Source organism: Balaenoptera borealis (genome assembly GCF_965194805.1).
Source record: "Balaenoptera borealis genome assembly, chromosome: 16".
NCBI classification, from domain to species: domain Eukaryota; kingdom Metazoa; phylum Chordata; class Mammalia; order Artiodactyla; family Balaenopteridae; genus Balaenoptera; species Balaenoptera borealis.
The window spans coordinates 83,653,296-83,678,825 of NC_138872.1; the positions used below are offsets into that span (position 1 = coordinate 83,653,296).

The 25,530-nt window shown below is 43.3% G+C and overlaps 1 protein-coding gene across 3 annotated transcripts in view; it reads right to left on the reverse strand.

Annotated features, from left to right (window-relative positions):
• The window catches only part of LMTK2 (lemur tyrosine kinase 2), an 86,309-nt gene extending 61,319 nt beyond the window's left edge, over positions 1-24,990 (reverse strand). For 2 of the 3 annotated variants that reach the window (XM_082359985.1, XM_082359982.1), the window contains exon 1: positions 24,589-24,989. Coding sequence is in view for 2 of the 3 variants with exons in the window: in XM_082359982.1 (XP_082216108.1) it covers positions 24,589-24,670 (82 nt within the window). In the remaining variant the exon portion in view is untranslated. Of the gene's footprint in view, positions 1-24,588 lie in introns of all 3 variants that reach the window. The other variant, XM_082359983.1, reaches the window with a different exon arrangement.
• Between the last annotated feature and the right edge of the window lie 540 nt (positions 24,991-25,530).

Consider the following 25,530-nt stretch of genomic DNA (forward strand, 5'->3'; position numbering starts at 1 on the left):
GTGGATTCCTTCCCGATAACAAAAGTCTACTGGAGAATGAGCACTGCTGGAACCTGCTTTGTCACAAGGGGGCTCGGACTCTGCTGCAGCCTTCCTCCTTAAAAATAATGTCATTAACCAAAGGTGGTCAAGCACCTGCAAGCTCTAAACCCACAAAATCGAACACAGAGGGAAATCCACACATGAACACAGAAGAAGGCAGAATTCCCTAACAAGGGACACTGGTGTCCATCTGGAAAACTAAGCGAAGCAAGGAGCCTGAGCCACTGAGAGCCGACCTTCTAGAACCAATACCCAGCTCGGCCTGTGCTGCCCACTGGTATTTTCTTGTAACTCTGTTTCACTCCCCTTGACTCATAATAAGGATTAAATACGACTCCTGAGGCTTATGTGGCAAAGCATTTTCATATACACTGTATTTTACTGATTTTTAAAATAAATTTATTTACTTATTTATTTATTTTTGGCCGCATCGGGTCTTCGTTGCCGCACACGGGCTTTCTCTAGTTGTGGTGAGTGGGGGCTACTCTTCGTTGCAGCGGCTTCTCTTTGTTGCAGAGTCTGGGCTCAAGGCATGTGGGCTCAGTAGCTAGGTTCCTGGCTCTAGAGCACAGGTTCAGTAGTTGTGGCGCACGGGCTTAGTGGCTCCGTGGCATGTGGGATCTTCCCAGACCAGGGCTGGAACCCGTGTCCCCTGCATTGGCAGGCGGATTCTTGACCACTGTGCCACCAGGGAAGTCCTATTTTACTGGCTTTTAAGATGAGGTTTGCCCACTGCATTTTAAGATCTCTAAATTTCAGGTCTATCTTACACTCGAAAGAAGCTGTTTTCAATGGCAGCATTTCTTCTTTCTTAATGGCACAAAAATAAGGGTGTGTCATTATCGGTCATATCTGAGATTTGATATAGTATTATTTCATTTGATCATCACAACGCCAGCTCCATGTCACAGACGAGGACACCGATGTGCCTAAGGACACGAGGTGGGAAGGCAGCTGGGCCAGACTCTGGGTTCAGGGGTGCTGGGTACAAGTCCCTTGATACCACACTGATTTGCCTCATTGTTTTTAACATTTAAAAACAGCCTAAGTGCTTCGAACAGAAGCCTCTCACTGTAATTAAGACAGTTCATACTTCTCCAAACTCCAGAGAATGAATAGTAAACAACTTTTTTCTCTCTTTTCATCCATAATTTAGCATCACACCCTATCATAAAATTTGATCAAAACTGCCTGAGGGCCAGCTCAATATCTGATCCATAAAACTGTCTTCTGTGAGTCATCAGGCAGGCATGAAAAGTCATACCCGTGTTAAAAATATCTAGTTATGCGGAGTTTTGCCCGACCTTGATAACGTATTTATTTCTGTTAAGACACTGCAGGGGCCTCTGCTCTCCTGGACTCAGATTTCCTCAAAGCATACAAGTCCACTCCACCTCAATGTCTACCAGGCCCACTGAAAGGATTCTGAATCACTACCTGAGAAATTTACTAGATAGCCTCTAGTAGAAATTTTTACAGTTTTACCACTTCTAGACACTATTTTATTTACTGTATTTTTCTTTTGATCAGCCCAAAGTCCTATGCTTTAAAAAAAAAAACACAACTGTATACCAACAGAGGAAAACTTCCATACAATAAAGAAAAACTTGTATAAAATGAAGAAATCAAACCAGCCTCCTACAGGCTGCAGGGTGAGATGGGTTTGCATAAACCTCAGAGAGGAAGTAAATTCTAGACTGGAGGAACTACAACTAAAATCCCCGTGGCCCCAGTGGTCAAACTACAACCCAGGCCCCTGGAAGGTTCCTGGTTGCGACAACTGGAAACTATGAAGAAAGACAGTTTTCTTTTGACATTCTCAAGTCTGCAGCATTCAGAGACGTGTTAAGTCAAACCAATCATTGCCTACAGAAAAACATCAATAATGACAGGAGTGTCTCCGCACACTGAGGCCGCCTCGCAGATTACAAACTGAGAACAAGGAGTTTGGGGTACTTCATACACCTCCCCAGGACACCGATGCAAAAACACACGGCATCTCCAAGGTACAGTCTATGAGTTTTCATTTTAGTTTCCAAACCATTTTAATAGATACCTAGCACTTGATTTAATAAGCAGAAAACCTGAGAAACTCTGAGAGGTAGGTGCATATTATCTGTTTTATCAACAGGTAATCTGGGGAACACAATTTCTCAGTAATGACGCAGAGTGAGGAGTGCTATCTGATTATTAATTCAACCATTATAAATCCCTGCCTAGAACCATGATTAGAACTTGAACACACGCGTAATTAACTGAAAAGTCACCTGTGAATCCTTTTTCAGATTAAAAATTTTAAAGGTTCACAGATAAAAAGAAATGATGATCAATGTCTAGATCCATGAGGGATTGCAAAATACTGATACTCTAATTTTGTCATTCCCTCTTTGGTTACCAGCTGATATACTGATGTTTACAAAGAAAATCTCCCCATATTTACTATTTGGTTAGCCAGTGGTTCAAGTCGTAAAGGGTGAGACTGAAACTTCAAACCCTTTAATCACATGGTTGGTTCCTCTGGCCACCGGCCCCCATCCTGAAGCTACTTAGGGGCCAAGAGTCACTTCAATAGCATAAATTCGGGTGTGGTTGGAAGGCACTTGTTATTAATAACAAGAGGTGCTCCTGTCACCCCATCACTCAGGAAATTCCAAGGGTTTCAGGAGCTCTGTGCCAGAAAAGGGGACAAAGACCAAACAGATATTTCCTATTATGTCCAAGGTATACAGACCCTAGAACAGGGCTCAGGAAACAATGGCCTGTGGGGAAAGACTGCCCACTGTTGGTTTTGGTATGGCGTGCTGGCTAAGAATAGTGCTTACATTCTTAAATAGCTGTTTAAAAAAAAACCCAAAAGAAAAATATTTCATGACAGGACATTTGTATCGATAGCTAATAATGCAAAAAGACAGACAACCTGACAACACACCACCACCCACTACACAGTACTATCCAAAACAAACAATCCAATAGTAACAAAATATCAAACCTGTATCTGACCAAGCCTCTAGATCTAAATACCAATTAACAGGAAATAAAGAAAATAGTGGAACATATTAAATTTCACAAGAACATAATCAGCAAAATTTAGGCTACAAAAAACACTCAAGGAGAAAACCCTGATGAATTACAAGGAGAGAGAAAGAGAGATGGAGAAGGAATTAAAAGAGATTTTAAAAGACAAACCAACCTGCAATGTACAGGTGTTAATTTGAATCATGATTCAAAAACCTTAAAAAAATTATGACATTGAGACAATTGGAAATCTGAACACTGACAATTGACCATATTAGGGAAGCATGATCTAGTTCTCCTAGGAGAGAGTGATAATGGCTCTCTTTTTAAAAGTTGTCTTTATCTCTCAGAGATAGTGACCTATTTAACAATGTCTGGAATTTGGTTCAGAATAGTATGAGGGTAGAGAAAGTGATGGGGGTATTACGAAAAAAGATGGTCCCAAGCCTAGTCAATGTGGGTGAAAGGTACGTTCGTGGGAATTCATTATAGGCTCTGTCTAGTCTGGTGTATGTTTGAACTTTTCCATTTATTAAATAATTTCTTCACGTCCATTAAATAAAAAGTTAAAATAGGAAAAAAAAGTAGATATAACAATTTACAATCTGTGTGTCATAGTTTGCTAGAAATAGTGTAACAAAGTACGAACTGGTATGGACAATTCCAGAGGCTACAAGTCCAAGATGAAGCAGGGCTGGTTCCTCTGAGGGCTGTGAGAGACGGATCTGTCCCAGGTCTGTCTTCTCCCTGGGAATCTTCACATCACCTTCCCTCTGTGCCTATCTCTGTGCCCAAATTTACCCTTTTTATAAGGACACAGTCATGTTGAATCACAGCCCTCCTAATGACCTCATTTTAACTTTATAACCTCTGTAAAGACCCTGTCTCCAAATAAGATCACACTCTGAGTTATCAGAGGTTAGGACTTCAATATATGAATCTGGGAGGGGGATACGATTTAACCCATCTCCAGGATGTATGTTTAAATGAAAACAAGAAAAAAAAAAAAAAACAGAAACAAACAGAACAGGTCGGAACAGTGTGTACACAACGTCACCAGTGGGCGACAGTGGGCACCTACAGGGAGGGAGACCAGGAGGAGGGGACACAGGAGGAGGTGCTCCACCCTTTCACGTCTTGACTTCTGTACCAGGGGCTTCCCACGGTTGTCGGCCAAAAGTCCAAACCCCTTAACAAGCCTTACAGCGTCCCTGGTCCTCCAGCCCCCGTTCACCTCTTTGCCCTGCACCCTCATCACTAGCCCCAGCTCTCCACCTGGAGCGACGACGGACCTCTCCCAGTCCTTCCAGATGGATTCTCTGTGACCTCAGTCTTCAAGTTCACCTTCTCCCCCACCAGAAATCCATCATTAATCTACTGGTTAACAGGATAAACTCATGCTTTCAGGGTCAAACAAATAAGACCAACAAGTAGCATTCCTTCAGTAATTTTATGCTCTTACTCAGCAAAGATTCTCCCCCATCACTAATCACCCTACGTCCACGGCACTGGGGTGTCCCTCCCTTGCCCCAGTCATGGCTTATCACTCGTTCCCCAGGTTGCACACAACTCCCACAAACACTCTTTACTTGCCCATTTTGCAATTCATGTTTAGCAGTGTAACTCTTAAGTTGTTTTCTTTAAAAAATAAGTTTTCTTAAGGAGTGGGTTTCCCCCGACTTACATTCTCCTGTGATAGAGGGTATTTATTTCCACACACCGTGCCCTTTGCACATCTCATCTCACTGGAAGCCGTCAGAGTGGTTTCACCCCATGCCGGCAGAGAGGGTCCAAGGACACCCTCTCCTCCACGGGCCCCCGATGGTGCTGGACAAGGAGCCTCCATTGTCGGTACCCCAACTAACAGGGAATCTTAACAGATGCCTTCTAAGACACGAGTCTAAACCTGCGTATTAGTCTGCTCGGGCCACCATAACCGGACACCAGACACTGTACAGCTTCAACAACAGAAATCTGTCTCACAATCTGGAGGCTGGAAGTCCGAGACCCAGGGGTCGGCACGGCTGGTTCCTTCTGAGGCCTCCCTCCTTGGCTTGCAGATGACCATCTTCTCGCTGTGTCCTCACGTGGTCTCTCCTCTGAGCGAGCATCCCTGATGTCTCTTTGTGTTCAAATTTCCTCTTCTTGTAAGGACAACAGTCATATTGGATTAGCAACTAAAGAGCTAATGGCCTTATTTTAACATATTCACTTCTTCAAAGGCCTGATCTCCAAATATAGTCAGTCACCTTCTGAAGTTGGAGGGGGACTGAGTTCAGCCCTGAACACTGTAAATTTATTAATTTAGGAACACCATCCCCACTGGTAGGGGATCCATTCTTGCCAGCACCAGAGACAAGTACACGCAGCCTTCCTCCCTGGCTTCCCAGGACGCAGTGGTTTGAAAATGGGAACGGACTCTACAGCAGTTAAAGCGAGCGTCAGATACGTACCTAACCCTTCTGTTCTCCACCCTCACACTCAGGAAATGCACAGGAGAGATTTATGTGTCTACTTGACAATTAAAGCTGGTGCCCACTGGGCTGACTAGACAAAGGAAACTTGGCAGAACTCAGAGAAGCTAAGGACCAGCAATCTTCCAAACTGGACCTGACATCAAGCCCAGGCTTTTTTTTTTTTTTAAGGGTAGGACCAACAAGTCCACCTTCCTTTTCCAACATCCTGACAAGCAGCCCTACATCTGGGAGACCAGTCAAATGAATCATACTACTCAAGGAAAAAAATTCAGACAATCATTGCAAATCACACATTTTTACTTAACACCTCAAAATTACAAACCCATCTATCATAAAGGTTTCCTGTGCACAGAATCTTCAGTCACTAAGTGTTTTCCTTGCCTCTTAATTTAACAATACACCTATTTATAATAACATTAAACACTCTGGAATCTCCCTGATGAATTCTAATATTAGGAAGGGAAAATGAAGCACAGCACTAAATATACCCAACCGCAGGAAACAGTAAATAGTGCGCTGATGATCTAGCTGATGAATCAGAGATTCCACAAAGACCCCTAAGCCAGGACATCAACAGCCTAGAAAAACAAACCATGCTGTGTGCTAACCAGTGAAGTGCTCTTCTTGTTCAAAAACGATTTCCAAGGTCAGCCAACCCCACTGTTCTCTCACACCTGCAGAAAGGTAATATACTTTGAGTGCTGACTGAATACCGGTGAATGAGATCATTTCACATGAAGTCGCTGTTTCTCTCAGCTGTGTCCATTAAAATCTGTTATCAGAGGCTCATTTTATTCCAATTTTAAAATCACTAACTAGGATGGAGAACACCACAAAAGAGCTCATCTCAGGTGGCACAGTTTGGCCAAAGGAATGTCAGGTTTAGATGACCTCTGCCAGACTACCCTGGGCCCATACCCCAGGAAAATGACGGCAGGGATAATATTTTATGAATTAGAATCTTAATCAGGTTGATGGCATAGTTAAGGTGTGGAGTCATCCACAGTGTCAGATGTTTGTAACGGCTCTGAATCAGGACCTCCCTGTGGTCCAGGAAGCCAGCTAATGAACAGGCAGCATCTGGTCCCAGAAGTAGAAACCCTGGGCCAGTTTCCCAGGGCTTCTTCCCCCACAACTGGCCACTTCAGTGCACCACTAATGTCTGGGGAAAAGGACATTCTGTCTTTCCATACAACTTCCCATTGAAATCTGTAGCATCGTGCAGGCAAGTCAATGGCAGTATTGTATTCACAACACTTAGCCGGTACACTTTCTGCAAAATACGGCCAAAAAGGAAAGGAGAGATGACCTAGATGTGTGCTCCTTACTTCCCAGGCAGGGCAGACCCCAAACATCCTAGAAAAACATGTCTACCTGTTTCGTTTCTTTTCTTTTAAAAATTAATTAATTAATTAATTTTTATTTTTGGGTGTGTTGGGTCTTCGTTTCTGTGTGAGGGCTTTCTCTAGTTGCGGCAAGTGAGGGCCACTCTTCATCGCGGTGCGCGGGCCTCTCATTATCGCGGCCTCTCTTGTTGTGGAGCACAGACTCCAGACGCGCAGGCTCAGTAGTTGTGGCACACGGGCTTAGTTGCTCCGCGGCATGTGGGATCTTCCCAGACCAGGGCTCGAACCCGTGTCCCCTGCATTGGCAGGCAGATTCTCAACCACTGCACCACCAGGGAAGCCCTACCTGTTTCTTAATATTTCCTACAACACCTTGATAGAGTCTATGGTCTCAGAACCTTTCCAGCTTCCTAAGGTCTAATTGAAAGTCTTGCCAATATAATTGACACATATTCTCTGGCCATGTCTTTAAAAGTTCTCCCTTTAGAGGAAGCAGATGGTGGTACGGATGCAGTTGGACCGGCCATAGGGATGGTTGGACTGGGGGAGGGGTACAGAGAATTCATTACACTCTTCTGCCTACTTTGTGTAAATTCTCCATAATAAAGTACTACCTTCATAACTAAGCCAGAAACTGCTTACAATACTGAACTGGACAAGGGTCTATGGAACATCAAGGCAAGATTACCTAGGGCTTCCTATCTGATAATGTTCCTCTGATGCTGTCTTTATATTATACAGAAAAATAAACCCAATATAACTAGGTGCTTCCAGACACTCAGGTGTCCAGCCCAAGTCAAGAGACCTATAGATAATTAGAAGAGTTCTGGGGACAAGGTGTCTCTTATGGAAACAGCTGCTCCATCACCAGACTGTGAAGTCTACCCACCAGTAAGCCCCACCCAACACATCGATTCATTCAGCAAGTGTTTACCAAGCATCTTCTACAGAACAGGCACTGCCACAGGTTTGGGGAGTACAGAAGTGGAGAGAACAAAGCCCCTGCATTCACAGCTTACGTTCTCATGCAGGAGACGGACCACAGGCAAATTAATAAATATATGGTACCTCGGATGGTGATAAGCAATGTGGAAAAATAAAGCAGGGAGGGGATGTGGGAGATTGTTACTTTATATGAAATGATCAGGGAACACATTCTGATATTAGAATAATTCACATGAGAAATGATGGTGGTTTGGCCCCAGGTGGTTATAAAAATAGCTAATACATAAATGGTGCTTACTATGTGCCAGGCACTGTTCTAAACTCATCCAACCCCATAACGACCCTTTGAGGTGGGTACTATTATTAGCCCCGCTTTAAAGTGAAGAAGCTGAAGCCGGGAGAGGCAAAGGTGCTTCTCCCAGGTCACACGGCTCCCACGTGGTGATGCTCGGGGCACACTCCTAGTCCAGGGCACTGAGGCAGGAGTGCCCGGGGCCTGGCGGCAGATGCGACAAGGAGTGTGAAGGGAAAGGGTCGAAGGGGACACCTCCCATCAGTGTCCCTCATTCTTAAACACGGGCAGGCTTTCAAGGATCGCCTGACATTTGAGAAAACCCTCCTTAAAAAAGGTGAAAGAGGGCTTCCCTAGTGGCGCAGTGGTTGAGAATCTGCCTGCCAATGCAGGGGACACGGGTTCGAGCCCTGGTCTGGGAAGATCCCACATGCTGCGGAGCGACTAGGCCCGTGAGCCACAACTACTGAGCCTGCGCGTCTGGAGCCTGTGCTCCGCAACAAGAGAGGCCGCGATAGTGAGAGGCCCGCGCACCGCGATGAAGAGTGGCCCCCGCTTGCCGCAACTAGAGAAAGCCCTCGCACAGAAACTAAGACCCAACACAGCCATAAATAAATAAATAAAATTTAAAAAAAAAAAAAAAAAGGTGAAAGAAAGTGACCAACCCAAAGAGAGAAAAAGGGATCTGAAGGAGGCAGACCGTACAGTGGTTAAAAAAAAAAAAACCTAAAAATTACTACAAAACTATAATTAATATCCCCAGAAATAAGAGGAGATACTACACTCATGAGAAGATGCTATTTAGAAAGGGGGTGGAGGAGGAAGGAAAAACTCCTGGAAATAAAGTGTAGTAGAAAAAACAAAGGCCGTCATATAGTAGAACAAAGAGATAAAACATGAACAAAAGGAGAGTCGAAGCTCACTCCAAAAAAGCCCAACATTCAACTAACAGACGTTCCAGGAGGAAAAGAACAAAGAAAAGGAAGAGGAAATAATTCCCTAAAAAAATATGTGTATGAAATTCTTCTGGAACTAAAGGACGCCACTTTCCAGATTCAAAAGGCCCACTGTGTACCCACCTTGATGAGTGGGATGAACGGTAAAGACTCACACCAAGGCATCGCTTTGCAACCTTCCGGAATTTACAGAGAAAGTCTCAAAAGCTTCTATCCAAGGCAGGGAACAGAGGCCACGTGGGAAAGGAAATGAGGTGGCCTCAGACCTGGCAGCAGAGCGCTGGGGGCAGTGGGAGAGCCACCCAAGCCCCGCACAGGGCGCAGCCAACCCACCGAGAGGACGTTTCAACTCCCGCCAAGGAGCGTGGGACAAATTAATGATACACTCAGGAAGAGCTAAGGAAATGATAACATCCAGCGAAAACAAAAGATGCGGAAGAAATTTAATCATCAGAAACACTATAGGCTCAGCTGCGAATAGTATCTGTAGTCATAAAAATATGAACGCTGAATGCTGATTTAACCAAAAATTGTAAATAACGATGCTGAGGAGGGGGAGAGTGTGTACGTGTGTAAGTATACAAATCCTCTTCTTCCATAGCAGAAATTCAGTACCTACTGAAACCAACAAATAGTGGTTCCAGCCTGTTCTTTAGCAACATGGCTAAAAGAGCTGGCGGGCAATGCCCAGGGGAGCAGAGAGTAGGGATGAAGAAGAACAGGATGGGACAGGGGTTCCCTAAGCTATTTTTATTATAAGCCCTGGAACACTTTCACTTTAAAAAATATCTACATGCACTAATTGATGCAAATAGAGAGGAGATGGGGAGGGGAATAGAAAAGAGAGGGCCAAGGGGGTGGGAACAACATTTAAGGGATGGGGATGGGACAAAGAAACAGGGTCAAACAGGAAACAGGACGTTGTAGAGGCAGATGGAGACAAGGGTGTACGGAAGGCAGAGGAGGAAAGCATCTTAAAAAGTGTCTTGGAAAGAAATATGGTGATTGGACTTCTCTGGTGGCACAGTGGTTAAGAATCTGCCGGCCAATGCAGGGCACACGGGTTTGAGCCCTGGTCCGGGAAGATCCCACATGCTGCGGAGCAACTGAGCCCGTGTGCCACAACTACTGAAGCCCGTGAGCCTAGAGCCCATGCTCCGCAACAAGACAAGCCACCCACCACAATGAAAAGCCTGCGCACCGCAACGAAGACCCAACGCAGCCAAAAATAAATAAATTTAAAAAATAAAATAAATCAGTGATTTCTTAAAAAAAGAAGAAGAAATATGGTGATTAGTAGCAAAAGAACCATAAGAATGGTTCACTTTTTTTTTTTTTTAACTACTTCTGAGAACTTACACTAATAAAGTTATTCAAAAGTAGAATAAAGCTACGCGGGAAAATATATACATTAAGTTGTCATCTTTTATATGTGAACTGAGAGAGAGGGTCCAGGAGAAAACATGGAAGCTACTGCTGCTGCTAACTGAGCCCTGGAGGGAAGCAAGAGATGAGGAAGGATGGGATCAAGGGCATCAATCAAGGAGGTGGTCTTAAAGAGCTGAGAGAAAGAGGAGGAAAATGACGTGTCTACGACGCCACATACATTTCTTGACACCTGCCTGTGACTCTTCAAAGTGCACACAAACTATCTGCTCTCGAGCACTCTTCTTGGGATCCACAGCCTCCAGCAGACTCTAGACATGGTCCACGCCTCCACAAAAGCATTTATTTAATCACAGTGTTTAAGTATTTTTCATGTTCACAAGCGAATGTTTACAAGTTTACGATTACATTTCTTTCAAGTCAGAAATATTTTTAAATCACCTTTAATTAAACAGTGCAAATCACTTCATAGGTGGAAGCTGTTGTTCTTACAAATTAAAAAAATTAAATATGATTGTGGTTTTGTGAGCCTAATTATGGACGTTAGCACGTTTCCTAATTCAATAAGGAATTATCTTTAGTACTTCAAGAATCAAGTATATCATAAATATTTTTAAATTTCACTCAGGACTTTCAGATAATAAATACAAATAAATATCCAAGGAAAAATAACTGGAATCAGTCTATGCGTGTGCACCACACTAATAAAAGTTTTCCTGAAAGCACGAGGCAGTGAACGGGAGAGCAGGGTGCACTGGATGTCAGGTCCCCTCAACCCAGAATGAAGTCGGCCTCTGACAGGCTGTACGGGATCGAACTTACTGCTTCACGGCTCTGGGCCTCAGCTCCCTCACCTGCAAACTGGCATTTCAGCTCTAAAGTTCTATACAAAAGGATTATAATTCCAAAATTGCATGAGTTCGCCAAGTGCCTCTACAGTGAAAATTAGTAATCAGATCTTTTATTGAAATTATTTTTTTTAAAGCAAACAAAGTTAAATTACAGACTTCTGGATTGCACTGCGGCATCAGGCCTCTGGTGGAGTGTTCCCAGGGGACTATTTTGGTACGTTTGTTATTTTTCAGTGCCTCACCTGCAATCAGTGTCCGGGTGTTGCGTTTTAGTAACAGTCTCAAGTCAGAGTCAAGTGGGGCTCTGCGCCTGGAACCTGCAGCCTGCATCCTTGGAAAGCAACACTTGCTGCTGACACAGAACCATTCTAGGGAGGTACACTGCCAGGCAGCACCAGGAAGAGGAATTTTTTTTCCTTCTGAAAGGAGCGCAGGTTGAATTTATTGAGGGTTCTGAGGAAGAATCTGCAGCGTGAAAAACACACTACACTTAAACTCAGAGGCTAATCTGAGAGGTAACCAGTAGATCACAACCTTCGGTTTTGCAATAAGCTGAAACTACAGAATTTTACAATTACTGGTTGGTTAGGGTAGATATTTTAAATGTGCAAAATGACTGCAAACTCATCCTCTTCTGTCTTCTAAGTCCAAAACGTCTTAGAGATTTACTTGCCATAATTAAAGGCTGCAGTTATATCACGTCAAACTCAAGCCTCCTGTTCAGTGTAGCAAAAAGGGGTAAAAGACACTTTCAGGATGGACTTTGAACATGGACCTCAAGGAGAAAAAAAAAAAACAACAAGAGTTTTTAAAAATTAAATTCTGGACTTCCCTGGTGGTCCAGTGGTTAAAAATCTGCCTTCCAATGCAGGCGACGCGGACTCGATCCCTGGTTGGGGAACTAAGATCCCACATGCCGTGGGGCAACTAAGCCTGTGCACCACAACTAGAGAGCCCGCGTGCCGCAACTACTGGGCCCACGCGCTCTGGAGCTTACACACCACAACTAGAGAGAAGCCTGTGCGCTGCAACTAGAGAAGCCGGTGCACTGCAACGAAAGATCCCACGTGCTGCAACTAAGACCTGACACAGCCAAATAAATTTTTAAAAATTAAAAAAAAAAAAATTAAATTCTAGTGGTTTCACTTTGGGATAAGAGCAACTTCTCTCTCAAAAATCACTATCCTATGGGCTGCCCTGGTGGCGCAGTGGTTGAGAATCTGCCTGCCAATGCAGGGGACATGGGTTCGAGCCCTGGTCTGGGAAGATCCCACATGCCGCAGAGTAACTGGGCCCGTGACCCACAACTACTGAGCCTGCGTGTCTGGAGCCTGTGCTCCGCAACAAGAGAGGCCGCGACAGTGAGAGGCCCGCGCACTGCGATGAAGAGTGGCCCCGCTTGCCACAACTAGAGAAAGCCCTTGCACAGAAACTAAGACCCAACACAGCCAAAAATAAAAATAAATAAATTTATTAAAAAAAAAAAATCACTATCCTAGATTCCTAGAATGAAATTCTTTTCTCCTATGCAAGTCATATGTGTTGCCAAAAAAAAAAAAAAAAAAAGAGTCCAGAATTATCTGTACTAGTGTGTGGGCCTATGATGTTCTTTTTATTTATTTATTTATTTATTTAGGGCTGCGTTGGGTCTTCAGTGCTGCACGCGGGCTTTCTCCAGTTGCAGCGACTAGGAGCTACTCTTCGTTGCAGTGCACGGGCTTCTCATTGCGGTGGCTTCTCTTGTTGCAGAGCACGGGCTCTAGATGCGAGGGCTTCAGTAGTTGTGGCATGCGGGCTCAGTAGTTGTGGCTCGCGGGCTCTAGAGCGCAGGCTCAGTAGCTGTGGCGCACGGGCTTAGTTGCTCCGCAGCATGTGGGATCTTCCTGGACCAGGGCTCAAACCCGTGTCCCCTGCATTGGCAGGCGGATCCTTAACCACTGCGCCACCAGGGAAGTCCCGGGCCTATGACGTTCTTAATCAAACCCAACTGATTATACAATCATCATACTGTAGCAGTTTCAGAGAGAGATAGTTTGCTTTCTTTAGCTCGTCATAAAAATATTTTGTACATATCAATACACCCACAGCAAATACATCAAAATACGCCAACTAGCTTTAAAAAAAGTACCTGTTGAAAAATACAAAATGGGCTACAAACCCGAGGCTATTCCAAAATAAACCAGTTTAGGAAAACAAACTTTTTTAGAGCAAAATGTTAACAACATGGTATTATACTGGAAAAAAATAACCCTGCAAGTTCTTGTACAGGTCAAGAATAAGGGACTCTCACAAAGCATGCACATCTGTCACCTGGAGAACTAAGAATGTCATGAGTTATACCTGCTCAAGCTTAGTTTCCTTGCTGGTCTGAGCTGCAGCGGGCAGAACCCTGGCAGGCCAGGGCAGGAACGTCTACACCATGAGGTGCACAGCTCACAGTACTGGCATCTGACTGTCAGGCTACCAGCTCACAGTTCTTTTATACTGATTATTTATACAGAGATTTATAAAATGTAAAGAGGTTATTATTTATACTGACTCCCAGAGAAGGGGCTAAAGTTACAAAAAAAAAAAAAAAATGAAAGAAAGAAAAGGTCTTTGGAGCGGTAAGTGTGTTCTACCCTGTTTAAATTCCTTTGTGGTTATAGCACACATACTTTTCACAGGAGGATTCCTCAGAATGATATTCATGTATGGTAGTCAGGAGCAGAGAGCACTTCAGATTTAGGTGTTGACATTAATTTTTTAATTTTAAATTGTTCTTCCTTCCTTGAGTCTCACTAGCTCCACAAGTCAACAGATTTCTATTAAATAACTGATATTATTTTGTCTCTAGTAGAAGATAAAATATTTTGTGTCTCGGGGGAACTCCCTGGTGGTCCAGTGGTTAGGACTCCGTGCTTCTACTGCCGGGGACCCAGGTTTGATCCCTGGTCGGAGAACTAAGATCCTGCAAGCTGCATAATGCAGCCAAAAAAAATAAATAAACAACACTTTCATGGATGGATCTAGAGACTGTCATACAGAGTGAAGTAAGTCAAAAAGAGAAAAACAAATATCGTATATTAACGCATGTATGTGGAAACTAGAAAAATGGTACAGATGAGCCGGTTTGCAGGGCAGAAGTTGAGACACAGATGTAGAGATGTAGACATATGGACACCAAGGGGGGAAAACTGCGGTGGGGTGGGGATGGTGGTGTGCTGAATTGGGCGATTGGGATTGACATGTATACACTGATGTGTATAAAATTGATGACTAATAAGAACCTGCAGTATAAAAAAACAAACAAACAAAACAACTAATGCTAAACTTTCATTGGGTTATTTGTATGGAAATATGTTAATATAAGTGTTTCAGACATCACGTGAAATTTCTAAAAATCTTATATGTTCTGGTATAATGTTATAAGTCATAATTCTAGTTATTACTTTAAAATGTATATCTCAGAAATAACTAAATTTCCTTGTCAACTACACTATTATGAACTTTCATCAAATCTTTAACCGTGGTCATTTTTAAGTCTTTTGTCATTTACAGACAGTTCTGGGTGTACTCTGATGCTTTTGCAAATATGTTCCTATAAAAGGGGTTCATCTTCAAGGAATTCATAGAAAAGACTTTGACAAGTACAGGTTTCTGGTAACTGACTATACTGCTGAGCTGAATGAATAAGCATTTTCAGAACTCTAATGAAAAACTGATGAACTCATAAAAGTGCTAACAAAAGATCAAGATGAAAAAAAAATTAATTACATGGGACTGAGTGAACTGATGAGGATGATTATAATTTTTGTGACTTTCTGTTTGAATTAAAAAAAAAAAAATCCCACAAGGACTCAGAGGCAAAGAATATACAAATCAATTTTCACTGCAAAGTAAAGGAGCTGTTACAGTGGAGGATTACTGGACTGAATGCCAATATTATGACATAGTATGAGTGTGTTTCGTGTTTGGTAAGTGCAATCATTGTTGCTTTTGTTGTGGTCATCCATTTACAATGCTTGGTGTCAGTCTATTTATCTCTTGTAAAAATAAAATACAGTGTGTGTGTGTGAAAAAAAAAAAAATTTTGTGTCTTGGGATTGGAGAAATCACCTGAAAAGTACTACAAATGCAGATTTCCGGGCCAACATCCAGAATTCCGATTGAGCTGGTTTGTTTGGGGGCCCCCAAACCTGCATTTCTACAAGTACCTGGGTGATCTTGATGCAAATGATCCTGTTTTATAAAAACATCTTTACTTTCTCCTGAAACAATTTCAGCTGAACTTGGTACCGTGGCTGGCATTTATATCAAAACAGTGGGGGCCGCTGGGCCAGTGGGAAAGGTACACGTGAACAAGATTCACCATAAATTCAAAGTTGCTGATGCTGGGTGACGGGCACATGAGGGTTCATTATATTAATTATTCTACTTTTGTGTATGTTTGAAATTTTCCATAATCAAAAATGAAAAGAAACAAAAAGCTCCGTAAAAAGATCACAGCAAGTCTACAGCCCCCTGTACTCTCCAAGAGACTTGTCATTGGACATTTTATCTGAACTTTCACCAATTAAAGGAGTTGCCTATGATCCCTTTCAACAATTTCCAAAGCTGACTGACAGGCCCCCTAAAATAATTCTCTCTAACTAGATTCTTAAGCTTACAAGGTTTCCCTCATATTCTTAGAGATTAGGCTGCTCTTGGAGAGAGTCAATAAAATCTTTCAAATTATCCATTGCTCTGAAAATAAAAATAACATCTTGCCAATACCATTATACCACAAGTGTGGGATGTGTAGCATTTACGATGGTATTAATAGGCGGTTAAAAGGTGGTCAAGTGACAGGGTCAAACGTGCGCAGGGTCCGTCCAAGTCATCTGTCTCTTAGAGGCCCTTTGTCCCTCCAAAATCTCTCACTCGCTCTCTCTCTTTTCCCAACACCTGGGATTAGATACAGGAAGCAGAGGATCAAACCCCTATAATATGGGACCTAATGAAACTTCAAAGCTTTTGCACAGCAAAGGAAACCATAAACAAGACGAAAAGACAACCCTCAGAATGGGAGAAAGTATTTGCAAAGGAAGCAACTGACAAAGAATTAATCCCCCAAATTTACAAGCAACTCATGCAGTTCAATATCAAAAATACAAACAACCCAATCCAAAAATGGGCAGAAGACCTAAATAGACATTTTTCCAAAGAAGATATACAGATTGCCAACAAACACATGAAAGGATGCTCAACATCACTAATCATTAGAGAAATGCAAATCAAAACTACAATGACGTATCACCTCACACCAGTCAGAATGGCCATCATCAAAAAATCTACAAACAATAAATGCTGGAGAGGGTGTGGAGAAAAGGGAACCCTCTTGCACTGTTGCTGGGAACGTACATTGATACAGCCACTATGGAGAACAGTATGGAGGTTCCTTAAAAAACTAAAAATAGAACTACCATACGACCCAGCAATCCCACTACTGGGCATATACCCTGAGAAAACTATAACTCTAAAAGAGTCATGTACCACAATGTTCATTGCAGCACTATTTACAATAGTCAGGACATGGAAGCAACCTAAATGTCCATCGACAGATGAATGGATAAAGAAGATGTGGCACATATATACAATGGAATATTACTCAGACAAAAAAAGAAACGAAACTGAGTTATTTGTAGTGAGGGGGATGGACCTAGAGTCTGTCATACAGAGTGAAGTAAGTCAGAAAGAGAAATACAAATACGGTATGCTAACACATATATATGGAATCTAAAAAAAAGGTTCTGAAGAACCTAGGGGCAGGACAGGAATAAAGACGTAGATGTAGAGAATGGACTTGAGGACACAGGGAGTGGGAAGAGTAAGCGGGGACGAAGTGAGAGAGTGGCATGGACATATATACACTACCAAATGTAAAACAGATAGCTAGTGGGAAGCAGCCGCATAACACAGGGAGATCAGCTGCGTGCTTTGGAACCATCTAGAGGGGTGGGAGGGAGACGCAAGAGGGAGGAGATATGGGGATATATGCATATGTATAGCTGATTTACTTTGTTATAAAGCAGAAACTAACACACCATTTTAAAGCAATTACACTCCAATAAAGATGCTAAAATAAAAACAAACAAAAAAGAAAAACCCTATTATAAATGTACCAGTAGCAGCAAGCAAATCCAGTGCCCAGATATCGGTTTCTAATATCAGTCTCCAATAAAAGGAAGCCACGTGACACATGGCTGATCCTAGGGCTGGAGCAGGGAATATACAAGGTGAGCCTATAGCTTCTTATAGCGCCAGAAAACAAGGAAGTGCTTAAAAAAAAAAAAAAAGATGGACATATGTCTATAGGACACAGGAGCCAACTGAAAGGGCTCCCAGGGGCCAATTTAAGCAGCAAAATAAATAACAGTATTGAATTATAACTCAAAGTGTAAAATCAATATCCATGTGTCCATACTGATATAAATAATTGAATAAGGAAATAAATGGGGAAGAATAGTTAAATACCCTATACAGAATCCCAGGTAATTTCTACCTCAAGGAGGTGGCACGGAACTCATCACCACTAAGTGCGGGCTGTGCATACGCTCAGCGCGGAGAAGGGAGGAAAGGGTAACCTGACAGCGGAGAAAGCTGACACACTGCACCTCGGCCAGGGGATCAAGGGGCTAGTAGTCTTGAAAGCACGTACCCTTGACATGAGGTGATGAGAACAGCACTTCAACTCTGTGGTCTTCCTCCCCAAAACACAGAATCCCAGCCTAACAGCTAGAAAAACATCAAACACGCACCAGCTGAGGGATATTCTACAAAACTCCTGACCAGGACTCCTCGAGATGTCAGGATCATCAAAAACAGGGAACAGACTGGAGGGGCCCAAGGAGCCATGACAACTAGACATACTGTGGGATCCTGAACCAGAAAAAGGACATTAGGGAAACACTAAAGAAATGTGAGTAAAGTCTGGACGCTGGTTAGTAACAATGTATTAGTACCGGCTCCTGGTTGTTACCCATGTCAAAAGGGAAAACTGGGCAAAGGATACACAGGAGCTCTTTGTACCATCTTTGCAACTTTCCTGTAAATCTACATTTGTTCTAAAAGAAAAAGTTTATGGCTAAAAATAAAACAACTATCCATGGCCTCATTCCAGGTGAAGGACTGGGGCTGGATGAAGGTGAAGTTCGCAGGACAATGACAGGGTCTAAGCTGACACCCCCTCCTTTTAACACACGCACGCTCTGGAGTACTGGTCTGGTGAACTCAGTTCTCCAGCACCATCTCTCTCATACTTCAGCATCACCCACAACCTTCAAAACCACGCAAACACGAGAAATACCGAGGCGATGAGACACAGAGCTTACAATCCAGGTGAAGAGACAGGACTTAAAGAAACAGGTGGTATTTGCTAAGTGCAAGTGGTAGGCTGGTACAACAAACGCAAACCTTTTTTGATGACGCAACCCACCAGTAAATTTTCTTCGTAGTCCTTCCATTTCATGTTAATTTATTTGCAAGTCATACAAATGCATTAGTGTACCAATACAGTCTATCCCTCAAAAGTCACATAAGTCAAAAATTTTTAAGGGCGAAATGAAAATAAATTAGAAAGTTCCCACGTTTTGATGCCGCATCCCCTGGAACATCTCGTCCCACAAGGAAACACTCTAAGAGTTCATCAGGGGTGGCAATCACCAAGCCTGGGCAAGGAGAAAGGTCTTAGTAGGGAAACGGGGGCTGCAAAGAGGTTAAAAAAAAAAGACAAAGAAAGAGATGACAGCACTTAAAAGATACAAGGGGAAGAGTCAGGCAACTGCAAACAGAATATGAAGCGCTGGAAGATGGAACTCTACACAGGATATTTTGCAAACTATGAGCAGATCAATTTAGCTGTTAAGAAAGTGCCATGAGAGGGGGAGAGCGGAGGCTGGGACAGCAGAAACTCAGCTGCCATGACCTCCCTGCCCAAAGCTTCCCAAACTGGGGTCAGATGCCGGGTGCCCAGAGCTACTCCAGCTGCACCATAGCACCTGGTCGTGGCACATCTGTTTGAGGTGATGGGAATTTAAGCCTTTTAAAACAAACATATAATATAGTAAAATGCAAAATCTGCCAAGCTGTTAAAAATAAAATGTAAGGTTTACCACCACCCCTCTGAAGCCCCAGGAAGGCAGAAGAGTACGAAGCGCTCTTTTGCAGTCAGGGTGGAGGGCAGAGGCTTTCAGAGAAGTAAAGGCGCTCACCGTGTTGTGTGTCTCAGGCACCTGCGACACTCGGCATCAGCTGTTCTCATGTTGCCCACTTGAATCACAATAAAGTCCAGTGAAATCTGGAATCTCTGCACTGGGCTAACCTTTGCACAAAACCTTCTTTTGAAATACTGAGGTTATTTTTCTGATATGCCTGTTCTTTGCAGCAAAGAACTGTAATGCCAAGGCATGGTTCCCAATCAGTCATTTACTACAACTTAAAAATACTTCACTCCAACATTTTGCTCTGACACAGGTTTTACCACATCTCCTCAGCTTTCTTACAGCGTCTTCATATGAGGATTCACAGAAAAGCAGAAACTCGAATCTAAAAACCACCCCAGATACAGTAGTTTGTTTTAGACCAGGAACGTTTGTCCAGCTTCTCCTTTCTATAGTATTCCTTTCCTCGTGTCTGAGTAATAAATAAAAATTTCAAAGAGTGAAGCACCGCTAGAGGACTGCAAAAATACATAATTTTAAAAGAGAGAGAGAGAGAGAGAGAAAGCAAGTCTGTCACATTCGCCTCTCCGAATGACATTTTCTAAGGGGAAGCCTCAGCCCTGTGCTGGTCCTACCACAGTCTGGGTGAACGGGCTGCCTTCAGGGACGCTTTCTGCGAGTATACAATTTTGTTTGGGATCAACCAAACTTAGATTGCCCGTGGTTCCTTTAAGTAAATTAAAACCAGCAATTGTTCACATGCAAGAGCTTTAGTCATCTCGATGTCCAAAAACAGGTTTATTATATAAAAGCAAGCTAATCCAGATCATCTTAAAGTTTTCTAGCATAATTCCCCAAGACTATGAATTTCAAGAAGTAACACTACCAGCTTATACATCATACTTCAATAAGCCAGATTTCTCTCTAAAGGATCTTCACCCATCATATAATTTGCTATTTTGAGAAACAAAGATTTTTTTACATCCATAAGTTCTAGGCAATTCCATGATAAGCAGCTACCACGGTGACTTCCTTCTTTGGAGCCATACCACCCACCATTAGTCAATTCTAGGATAACCCACCCAATTTACAAAGAAATCTGAAGCAATGAAGGAATCTATGTTGCCAAGGTCCTAACCTGTAGCAGACATGGCTATCATGTGACAGCAACCCCTTAAATATTATCATCATCCTTTTTTAATAGTTGAATTCTAAGAAGCTTGGAGAGGTCAAGTGACTGGGCAAGGTCTTAAAAGCTTTAAAGTGGCAGAGGAAGGCCTCACACCCAGACTAACTCCAAAGTCCAAGCTCTGGCCACAACGCCTGCTCCTCCTGTGACTGGTTCATGAATTTTACTCTCAACTGAGCTGAAAAGGTGGATTATTTTTATATGTCCACCTACAAGGACTTTTTTGAGGACTAGTCTGTTTAACAGTTTCAGAACCCTGGCTATCCCCTACATGACATTTACATTACAAAGTGTTTTTCATTATACGTACAGCTGTTCTAAGTGACACAGCCCACGGGAGCACAGAGGGCCCAAGGACTCTAAATTTCAAGAGAATTGCGTGAACAGTCAGCACATTGATATCAGCAAAACTGTAGAGATTTGATAACTTCGATGCTGATTAGCTACAAAGCTGCTGGACAGATTTCCTATTACTATGCAAATGAACATATTTAGTTAACCCCAAAATATCACCAACTGAAAGCAATTAACAGCATTCCCGGGTCTAAATCAGATCTCAAGCCTTAGAGCCATATATCCTGACAAGAATTTGCATGGAAAGCTCTCAGAAGCTGTTAAAATAAACACAAAAATTCACACTTTAGAAAGCACTTCCTTTACTTCAGAAATCTTTTTCAAGATACAAGCCTGTTTGCTTAATCTAAAACAAAAGCCCCGGTTTCACAAGCTGCTGTTTAATCAGTAGCTGAGTCCCACCGGCTTCACAGACTTCCGTGAGGTCCTTTATCTGGAACTGCTAAAAGCTTCCTCTGTACTCTGTGACCTAATATGCCACAGAACAATAGAAGTGAGTTTCCTTGTCTCACCACTATCCTAATATTAATAACAAGTTGTGGACTTAGAGGAATGCCTTCACGCATACAACATCTTTCTTTATGATGTGAATTCTGAGAATCTTACAAAAGGCACATAAATATTTGCCAAGAGAAGAAAGGTCTGATAACTATGATCTGGAGAAAAAGAATTTCTTAACTGTAATCTTAGTTTGGTAACTGAACTGTGTGTGAAACAGTGGACTTCCTCTCTTTACGTAAGCTTCCTAAGTGAGGACCAGCAGGATCTCAGTCTATATAACAAGGGCCCTTGCAGAAATACAGATTCTCAGGAAAAGACCTCCCCCCCCCCAGGGAGGACATAAGGGACTCTCAGAGTGATAAAGAGATTCTCCCCCCAAAATTCAACCTAGAAATGCCTTCTTGCCTGATGGGCAAAGGCAATCTACATATTTACAAAGCTTATTATGACTGAATGGGTAAATATCTTTTTTCAACTTTAGAACCTAGAAATGATTTTGGATGACAAAGAAACGTGGGATAAATGAACTTCGATTTAAATGCTGAATTTCAGTTAACTGTCTCATTTCCCCATGCAAACAGGCTGGCAAAGGATACAATTCAAGTATTTTTTCCAACCTACTGTTGATAAGCTATGCTTTCTCCAAGGCAGTATTAACCAGTTTGAACTTTAAGCAGAGTAAGGCCAAGGAGGCAAAGACCATATACAATGGATCTACTCTGAATCTGAAAATGGCCAGCTCTCCCTTTGTAAGGAGTACAGGCCCCCAGATAATCAAAAGCTTGATAGCTGTTTTCAATGTTTAACTGCTCTTTCATCTACTATGTATGTTCCAGAGGGGTTCCTCTTTCTTAACCAGCGAACTCACTTATCAGGATTAGCTCAAAGGTTTCTTTACTCTTCTTGGTCAAGAATCTACCCCCATTACCAGGATTAACAATCTCTTCTGAATGGAAATAAAAACTCCCAAATCTATGTGTGATTGTGCATCTTTTCCACATAATTTAACCCTAGTAGGTACCTGTCATCCATAGGCCACAAGTCTCACCATACACCCTCCAAGCAATAGAACATGAGGGAAAATCTACAAAGGGAAAATCTACAAAAGCTGCTACAAGTCACCAAATAGTTTTTTACATTTTTTTAATGCCAAGATTTAATATTTCTATTTATGGATTAATTTTCTTGATTGCTTTGTTTTACAACACTCCAAAAAAAATTCAATTTTTTGATTCATACCTCCATGAAATAGTAAAAGAAGGGAATAAACACATTAAGAGGTTTATAGGGACTTCCCTGGTGGGCCAGTGGTTAAGACTCCGTGCTTCCACTGCAGGGGGCACGGGTTCAATCCCTGGTCGGGGAACTAAGATCCTGCATGCCTCACGGTTTGGCCAAAAAAAGGTTTATAAGCAGACACATTTCCAAAGTTTCCTAAATAGAATCTGTTTTACAAAATATGTAAAACTTCGATTAAGAGCAAAGTCATCTGGAAACTTCTTGAATCCCTTTCACATATGTAATCTTTATCCACTATCCTATTCTAGTGCTAATTTTCAATTTCACTATGAATATGTTTCAATATCAACATCGACACTTCTCCCTACAGTCTTTTATAATTTCCCAGGTACTTGCTGTGACTCTTACCTGGGCTGCCTATACATTCCTCATAATATTCACTCTTCTTATCTATCAGGTCAGAAAACAGAATTCACCTTACACATATTTGATCTAAGGCAGTGGCAGAAATTTAGCAATACACTACGTGGTACAATGATAACAGTTTATACCCAACTAAAGGGCACTCAATGACATAACCTGGTGTGCCTCTGGAAACAATTATATTTAGCTTCCATTGGAGATGTGTTTGAAAAATATGTCTTTACTAGGGACAGTACCTTCCACATTCTGCACCCAATTAACATCATTCTAAAATAACTCTTGACCTCAAGGGTATTCTAAACAGCTAATATGAGACTTGAAGTGGTAAAGCAGAAAAATCACACAGCTAGGGGAATCTAAGACCTGGGTTTTAGTTGTGGTTCCTCCTAAAATTTAGCTGTGTCACCTTGGGTAGGTCATTTGACCCCCAGGGCCTCACTATCTTCAACTGCAAAACGAAAGAAATTGGACTAAATTTTCTTTAAGGTCTCTCCCATCTCTAAAATTCCATGATTCTATGAAATTTCAGTCTCTCCTCATTTCAAAGATAAGCAACAGATGATAATGGCAAATTGGCCTAGATTATTTTTTTCCTTAAAAAAAAAAATTATCCAACTTGAGATGCTTTCCTGGACTGAAGTTTTATTTGAGAAAATAATCCACAAACGAAAACGATGGGGAGAAAAAAAGAAAATCACACACTGACGTAGCTAAAATAGAAACTTCAATCACCCTTGGGCCATTTTGTCAATAGTTATTCAAAGGCTGCTACTCTAATCACTGGCTTCCTAAAGTAGAGATATTTATAGAGTGGTTTCCTTCTCATCCCCAGAGATTCAATCTGAATAAAACGCACAGCGTCTAAAAATCAATTTACAACTTCAGAACAAGTTACAGGGAGCGAAGGAAACTCTGCGCAGCTCTCCAAGTCATTTGCATTTAAGTATGATTAGGGCTAAGAAACGGTTCTTATTATAAGATGTGAGAAAAGCACAGGAGGCAGGTGACATCTGGAAAAGGAAGCAGAACTGCCGGCAAGGGATGTAGGCTGAGGACCTTCAGGCAACAGGTCCAGAGCCGGTGCTGCAGTCTACCCCGGGAGGGGTCGGTCGCTGCCGCCCCGCTCGCAGTCCTCCCCAGCCCCATCCGCATCGCCTCGCCCCCGCTTCGGCCCTCGAGAGGCAGCCCGCGCCCCCCCCCCAACCCCGCCACACGTCCCTGCTGCAAAATCTCCCTAATCACTCGCTTCCCCGGGCCTCGCGCCCCGGCAGGCCCTCCGATTTCTCGGCGCCGAGGCCAGACCGGGCCTGCAGCCTCCTTCCCAGCCACCCCCGTCGCAGCGGCCCCGCAGCCCGGTCCCCTCAGCCCCGTCCCTGCCTCGGGCCCGCTCACCTGCACCTGTTTGCGGAAGTGGCGCGGCCCCGGCACTGCCGGCGGCCAGGAGTAGCAGCAGCAACGGCGGGGGCCCAGGCATCTCGCCCACGGCGCGGCCCCGGAGACTGGCTCTCGGGTTGCCTTCCGTTCCTCCGTCCGTCAGTCAGTCCTGCCTCCCTCCGCTGCCTCAGCGGCACCCGCGCCGGCTGCTCCTGAGCACACGTCGTTTCGGCCAAACCTCAGCCCAGATCCTGGTCCGCACCCACCGCTCCAACCACAGAAACACCATCCTTCCTGCCCGCCCGCCTGCGCCGCCGCCGCCGCCTCTCAACAGAAGCAACGGTAGCAGCTCTGCGGAGCCGCGGGCCAGCGCAGCCGCACTCCCACCGCCATGATGGGCTGCGTCATGTGACGTAGGGTGGGGGGCGGGACGCCATGATAGACAGCCCATCCCGCCAATCGCCAGCTCCACACCCGCCTGGGAGGCCCCGCCCATCACTCTGGCTGAGGGAGGGTGGCCGCCGGTGCGCCCCCTGCAGACCAAGAAGTGCGTGAGCAGCAGGTGATGCCAGCAATTATTTTACAATTTTTTAAAAAGGAAAGTATAAAGAAGACAATGAAAAGCATCCAGAATCCATTCTGAATTTTTTTCTCAGTATTTCAAAACGTGTAAAAATAGGCCTGTTTTGCCTTCTGCCTTTTTTACTTGCAACAGACGTTTTAGACTCTTCTTAGGTTGACCTATCAGCCACCAAGGAGCTTTGGGCTTTTTTATTTCAATTCAACAAGAATAGAATACCTCTCCCCTCGCACCCACTAATTCAGCTCCTGAGCTCAAGCTGTTCCTCTTGGCAAGAGTGCCCTTCCTGTCCTTTCTTGGCCACCTGGCACACTCCCTTTCCACCGTGGAGACTCACCTGAAGAATGATGTCATCTAAGAAGGCCTCTCCCAACCTCAGG